Consider the following 7,500-nt stretch of genomic DNA (forward strand, 5'->3'; position numbering starts at 1 on the left):
CCTTCTCCTTGTGCACCATCCCCTCGTCTTTCCCCGTTACCCTTATCACTGCCACCTAGATACATACATAACAACAATGTCCATTGTCGGATCCTTCCCTCTTGACATTCCTTGTGATACTTCACCTCCTGCCCCTGTTCCCTTATCTCATTGTTCTCCTTTTACTTCTCCAACATATTACCTGCTGATTGCTTCATAATAGCTCTTTTACAGTATTCATCATACAGTGTTCCTCTTCCTCCATCAGACACACAAATAATATTTATTTGCTCTTATTACACTTCACCCTTAACTCTCTTCCCCTTTTACTAATCCCTGTCTTGCTCGCCTACTTCATCCTTTTCACTACCATGCTACTATAGTGCTGAACAACCTTTAACATCTAACACATTTAGTCCAAATCATTAATTCATTTTACCCCCTTTTGCCATGATACTTTACAAAAGTGCTGTATGACCTTTTCCTTGCACAGACTCCATATCATCTTTCTAGGTAGTTCATAACTCATGCAATAGTAATAACAATCAGTAACATCTTGTTATTTGTGTCATTTTATAAAGTTTTCTGTAGTATTTAGTTTTAATACAAACTGTGCCGCCAGTCACAGTGGCTAGGAATAGGATCTTGAGCGTGGAAATAATGTCCTCCCTGCAGCCTGCGCTCTTCCAGTATGGCTTGCAGACAGTACATTTCATACTCATTTATCAATGAAAATAATGCAGAAGCCTCTTCTTAAATGCCAAATGAGTCTAATCAAACACTAAGAGTTTTGTGCACTCGTGGTGAGTCATTCCCATCATCTTGGCCTTCAGCCAAATTTTCCAATGTCAGCATGTTCATGTCACCTGCCCCTCAAGCCAATTTTTTTCCTGACATGATGGTCACATAGTCTGGATTGTAGGGGTTAATAGGTGTCAGTTTAGTTATTGTTTGTAAGTTGTAAAGCATGCCAGAATGAAGTTGTATTTTGCTGTAAAATATAGTGATGCTTGCTAGTTTGTAGTTCTTTTGTAGTCTTATTTAAGTTCAAGTTAATGCTTAATATTTGAAAGTTTTTCTGTTTTACTCTTTTGCACTAATTAATTTTGAAATTTTCAGAACCCTTTTGCTTTCAAAAATGGAAGGCGACCTTGGACCTTTGGGGCTGGCACAGCCCTGTACTGATCTCCCAGATATTGCTCAGTTTCTGAGTATTTATATGTCAGAAGAAGATAGTCTTGCACTACAGGAGGGGAAGCAGGTCACTTCTGGCGGTCAGGTGATGCAACACAGTGTCTTCAGTGTTGGAGAGACAGTTCCATCGCCTACAAGGGACAGTGATTTCAGTATTATGTCCCTTGTATCTCACAACCCAAATAGTCAAATGAGTATGTACTTCAGCTCTTTAGTACCTTAGTGTTATGTAATGAATGTGTTGTTTTCACATACCTTTGTCACACTATGTAGGCTACAAATTTATTCTCTCTCTCTCTCTCTCTCTCTCTCTCTCTCTCTCTCTCTCTCTCTCTCTCTCTCTCTCTCTCTCTCTCTCTCTCTCTCTCTCTCTCTCTCTCTCTCTCTCTCTCTCCTCTCTCCTCTCTCCTCTCTCCTCTCTCCTCTCTCCTCTCTCCTCTCTCCTCTCTCCTCTCTCCTCTCTCCTCTCTCCTCTCTCCTCTCTCCTCTCTCCTCTCTCCTGTCTCCTGTCTCCTGTCTCCTGTCTCATGTCTCCTCTCTCCTCTGTCTCCTCTCTCCTCTGTCTCCTCTCTCCTCTGTCTTCTCTCTCCTCTCTCTCCTCTCTCCTCTCTTCTCTCTCCTCTCTCCTCTCTCTCCTCTCTTCTCTCTCCTCTCTCCTCTCTCTCCTCTCTTCTCTCTCCTCTCTCCTCTCTCTCCTCTCTTCTCTCTCCTCTCTCCTCTCTCCTCTCTCCTCTCTCTCCTCTCTTCTCTCTCCTCTCTCCTCTCTCCTCTCTTCTCTCTCCTCTCTCCTTTCTCTCCTCTCTCTCCTTTCTCTCCTCTCTCTCCTCTCTCTTCTTTCTTCTCTCCTCTCTCTCCTCTCTCTTCTTTCTTCTCTCCTCTCTCCTCGCTCTTCTCTGTTCTCTCTCCTCTTTCCTCTTTCCTCTTTCCTCTCTCTCCTCTCCTCTCTCTTCTCTCTCTCTCTCTCTCTTCTCTCTCTTCTCTTTCCTCTCTCTACTCTCTCCTCTTTCCTCTCTCTTCTTTCTTCTCTCTTCTTTCTTCTCTCTTCTCTCTTTTCTCTCCTCCCTCCTTCCTCCTTCCCCTCCCCTCCATCCATTTCTCCCTTTCTCCTTCCCTCCCTCCCTCTCTCCCTCTCTCCCTCTCTCCCTCCCTCCCTCCCTTCCTCCCTCCCTCCCTCCCTCCCTCCCTCCCTCCCTCCCTCCCTCCCTCCCTCCCTCCCTCCCTCTCTCTCTCCCTCCTTCCTCTTTTCTCCCCTCCTTTCCTCCCTCTCTCTCTCTCTCTCTCTCTCTCTCTCTCTCTCTCTCTCTCTCTCCTTCCTCTTTTCTCCCCTCCTTCCTGCCTTCCTTCCTTCCTTCCTTCCTTCCTTCCTTCCTTCCTTCCTCCTCCTTTCCCCCTCTCCCTCCCTCCCTCCCTCCCTCCCTCTTAGCAAGGGAGTACAATTTTCATCATCATCTCTACTTAACCTTTAAGACTTGAAAACTGCAAATCTTTGTTTAGGTGTGAGGATTATCAATTATGAAACTACTACTACTACTACTACTACTACTACTACTACCTTTTTTTTTTAAACTTTTAGCTTTCTGTTGTTTTTTGCAGTTACCATTTTTCCCTTTTTTTTTTTTTTTTTTCAATCTGAGATCAGATGTAGGATAACTTTGGTATTCTGTTTTCTTATCTGATTATTTTTATCAGTTTTTATCACAATTTATCTTTTACCTTTTATTGATTATTTTGCTTTATTTCTTTTCTCTTCAGCTGAACCCCAGGTGTTTAAGGCCTACCCTATGGCAGCCCCTTTGGCACAAGTTTCAAATCGTGCTCCAGCGCAACCCAAGCCTCAGATACCTACGAAACCCCAAGAGCAAGGACAGGGAAAGCGTCACGTTTGTGAGATCTGCACTAAATCCTTTTCTCGATCTGATAAGCTAACATTACATAGACGCACCCATACTGGAGAAAAGCCATATGCCTGCTTTTGTGGGAAAAGATTTGCAAGAAGTGATCATTTAAAAATACATGCCCTTAAGCATAAAATTAACCCAGAGGTTCGTCGTGCAATGCTGCTTGAAGCAAAAAATAACAAGCACTTTAGTCCAATTAAAAATTTAGAAGATTTTGACATAAAAAAGGAGACAGTAGAATCATCTCTGCAGGTTAAAACTGAAGTAAACTTGGCCATTAAACAAGAAATTGGGGAAGGAACAGACCAGGTTAATATACCTGTATATGATGACCCTAATAAACAAGAGTGTAATGTTTGCCAAAAAGTTTTTGGATCCATTTACAAACTTTCTCGACATTTGCGAACACACACAGGAGAGAAGCCATATGTCTGTTTTTGTGGTGACAGATTTAGTCGCTCAGATGTCCTTCGCATTCATCAAAAATCTAAACATATTCCTTATAGTACAGAGGGCTATGATCAGCATACAGGTGAAGCAATGGCCCAAGTGGCACCAATAACACCAAAGCCCAAGGTCAAGAAGACCCCAAAGGTTATGAAGTCTGATGGGATATATACATGTGAATATTGTGCTAAGGAGTTTAAAGCTGGATATAAGCTCACAGTTCACTTAAGATATCATACAGGAGAAAAGCCTTATGTGTGTGACTTCTGTGGGAAGGCTTTTGCACGCAGAGACCATATGAAAAAGCACAGAAAAATTCATACAAAGTGAAATAGCTGGGAAAGATTGTTCAGAATGCTTCGGAATCCATCAGAAGAACACGATGCTGATCTTTTAGCAAAACTGAAAGTCCAGATAGCATAATCAGAGATATTTTTATAGCTAATTGATATACTATACAAAACCATTTCAAGTAGAATAATTGATTGTCTTCTGCATTATCAGACTGTTTTACAACTGATAAGTGGCATCGCTATGAAGACATGAATGTAACCTACTGATTTTTATGAAGGAATGTAAGCTAATAATTTATATGCACAATTATTTATAGAGTTCACCTCTGCTGGTTATTAAAACAGGGTTACAGCTTAACTTTTAGCATAAATTATATAAGACTAAAGTAGATCTCTTAAACATAAGATGGAGGGACATTTTTGTAAGCTTGATCTTACCTATATCAGTTGAAGAACTATTGCTTTTTTTCAAGATTTCAAATAATGGCTTAGGTGTCATACAGTGTAGTTCACTTTTATGTATTTCTGGCCATTTCCATAATCACTTTTTAACTTTTCATGTATATCTTTTGTAACCATGACTATGAACTGGAACTTGTAAAATGTAAATTCCTTATATTTTGTACTTTTTTTTAATGTAAATGTTGTGAATGATTTTCTAAGTACTACTGTTAAAGTATATACCTGTTTTGGTACAAATAACAAGAAATGCAACAGTTTCGTATTGAAATTGTAACATATATTCTACTCATTTATAAATTGATGTAATTTTGCCCAGTTTTCTTCCCAGTGAAAGCATTAATAAATAGTGTTAAGTTGATAAGCCCCAGTAGTATATTTGGTTCTCTTATTTTTGCTTCAAGTTTCTGATCTAAAATCACATGAAAATCCTATTATACAGGGTGGTTCAAAAGAAATGTTACCCAGATTACATTATATATTTGTTACACATATATTAAGGCTGTACATATGCATTTAGGACATGATATACAGCAGTTCTTTTTAGTCTTAGATAAAAAGTAATCATAATATGAAGATCTGACAGTAATGGAGTCTATATGTATTAAGACAAAAGTCAAAGAAATTCATTAGGAAGACCATAGTTTCCTTTGATGTGTAATGTGGTACCACTTGCAAGCACATCCTTAATAAGTCCAATGAACTGTCATTATATATTGGTGTACATAACCATTCACTGTTGTCTTAAAGAAAATGGGTTCACTGCATGCCTTCCTTAAAGCACACCATACTCTCATTTTGGGGGTTGCAGGGTTTTTCCTTACAATGGATTTTCACTGCCCCACATCTTATTGACTTAAATAGTTGCTAGGGTGGAACCATGCCTTTTGTTAATTATGTTAACTACTACTACTTAAAGTTTTGGAACAGCATTCAATACTGGAAACCTAGCTGTTATACATATTGAACTACATAAACTCCTTTCAATTTGTCAGTAATTTTCTGTGCACTAGAATAAGACATTTATGTGTTTAATTTGGAAGCTAACAAACATTCTCTGATTTTTCTTCTAATTGTAATCTATAATTTTCACCTTTTTCATTAGGCAACACATGGTCATCCACTTTGTTTTCTATAATGTTCAACTCCAATTATATGAAAATGGGCCACTGGGGAAGCTCAAATCATCATCCTTGAAATCATCTTTTAATTGTGCATAAGGTAATTTTCCCAAGGTAATGTTTAGGAGTAAAGACTGCACTTAGTGAAAACACGAAGTAGTAGTTACTCCTTTGATTGTGCAAGACAAAAGCTGGGATATCAACATGTCAGCGGCAGCATCTATGCGAGGAAAATCAAATTGCAGCGTATTTTCAATTATTTCAAAATGGGTAATGTTTTCTTTTTGAATCACTCTTGCAGTCTCAGTCATTTGGAAATGAGCAATTTCAAATGAAGTAAGTGAACTCTGTGTATGTATGTATGTATTTGGTCTATTACTTTTTAATATTATTATTCAGTTTCTTTTTTTTTTTTTTCTCTTAGTAATGTGATGAAGATTGGATCCTTTGGAAAATAGTGATAAATCTTTTAAGGCAAGTATTTTCTTGCAAAAGGATTATACATCTTTGAAATATATTTATTTAGGCAGTCACCTAGCCATTTTTGAAATCAAGTCTCCCAGTTATCTGAAATGACAGGTGAAGTTAACTTAAAATTTTGCTTCAGTTATCCAGCTATTACTAACCACCACTAACCTAAGCTTACTTTGGAGGAATGTTATTGTATCCTTCAGAATGGCCCTTAGGGATGGACCATAATAATGATTTTCTTGAAGAGGAGGGTACACCAGAGGTCAGCATAGGAAACAGTGCAGACAGGTCATTGAAACTTTTTTTTCCCGTCTTCTTATTTGAAGGGATTATATCCTTTGATATTCTTGAGTTTGAAGATTCCTTTATGTATATTTGTCATGTAATGGGTGAACATTACAGTGAACTTAGATGAATATAGTGAAGCATGAGATGAAAATGTATATTCATATCTTTATTTATATATGTATATATACTTTTTTTTTTTTTTTACTTTGAAAGTCCAGCAGTGAAGTATAACAAAAAATATTCTTTATAAAATACTATTTCTACATAGTACAATTATCACACAACTACACATGGAAGTGTAAGAACTGGCAGATTGTAGAGTATAACAACTTAATATTGTCATCTTTTCATGGGTCTACATATAATAATGAATTATATAGTTAATGTTCCCATTTGTGCCATCTATGCAGTGTTGATCTCTCCCGATGGGAGAATGTTTGATTTTTTTTCTTTTGGAATAAAGAGAGAAAACTCTAATAAACTGGTCATTATGGTATGGAATCTCCTTCTAGGAAAATAGAATCATATATTATTTTAAAACATCAATTCGGTATAGAAGAAAACATTTTATTAATGAATTACATGTTTAGATTAAACAGTTCAATAAGTTGGCAAGGGTCCAATTATTGTATATAATATACTGTATTACATTTCCTTGCAAAGCTTATCAAAAGATTCTGATTTTAAAAAGAGCTTCCAAACTAAAGCTAATGAAATAAATGTAGATATTTTAATTGGTAATTTATTTAAAATCAAGTAAAAACATGTGGGATATTTACATGTGGACTGATACAATTTTGTTTCTACAGTTAAATGCAGTAATATCAGTTTGATAAGCTTACTTTTGTATACTTTGAAAAAAAAAACACTGTACAGTATACACTGATAACTGGCTTTCAATATATTACATGTATTACCATTTGTTGAGGAGTGCTATACATATGGCTAGGTAATAACTGAAAACTTTATACCTTGTGGATGCAAAGATGACAAATAATTTTGAACCCAGTGTATTGGGCATATTGTCCCTGTTATTATAAGAATTGGCATGACCTGTTGTTGCAGCATTGTAATGCCAGTATTTGTTAACTGTTTCCATCAATAGTAAAATGATGAAAAGCTCAGATATTTGCTGTTGACCCAGTGAGCAATAGCTAGTCATAAGAATACTCTTTAAATATATACTCTAGTCATAGCTGTACTCTATTTGTAGTTATGGATAAAGAATAGTGCCTTGCCTAGTTTTTCCCATTTTTATTTTTATTTATTTTTTAATTAAAATATCAATATTGGTAATTTTGTAATGTGTACTAAGACAGTACATGCTGATAACTGGATTTCCATAAAATA

The 7,500-nt window shown here is 36.9% G+C and overlaps 1 protein-coding gene across 5 annotated transcripts in view; it reads left to right on the forward strand.

Annotated features, from left to right (window-relative positions):
• LOC125042391 (zinc finger protein 883-like) overlaps nucleotides 1-7,500 on the forward strand; it is a 16,137-nt gene that overhangs the window by 7,624 nt on the left and 1,013 nt on the right. For all 5 annotated transcript variants that reach the window (XM_047637992.1, XM_047637993.1, XM_047637996.1 and 2 more), the window contains 2 exons: nucleotides 1,099-1,367; nucleotides 2,926-7,500. The exon at nucleotides 2,926-7,500 is cut by the window's right edge and continues 1,013 nt beyond it. In XM_047637992.1, coding sequence (XP_047493948.1) covers nucleotides 1,099-1,367; nucleotides 2,926-3,848 — 1,192 coding nt within the window. In that variant the 3' untranslated portion in view covers nucleotides 3,849-7,500. The remainder of the gene's footprint in view (nucleotides 1-1,098; nucleotides 1,368-2,925) is intronic.

The sequence above is a fragment of the Penaeus chinensis genome, chromosome 32 (assembly GCF_019202785.1).
Source record: "Penaeus chinensis breed Huanghai No. 1 chromosome 32, ASM1920278v2, whole genome shotgun sequence".
NCBI lineage: Eukaryota > Metazoa > Arthropoda > Malacostraca > Decapoda > Penaeidae > Penaeus > Penaeus chinensis.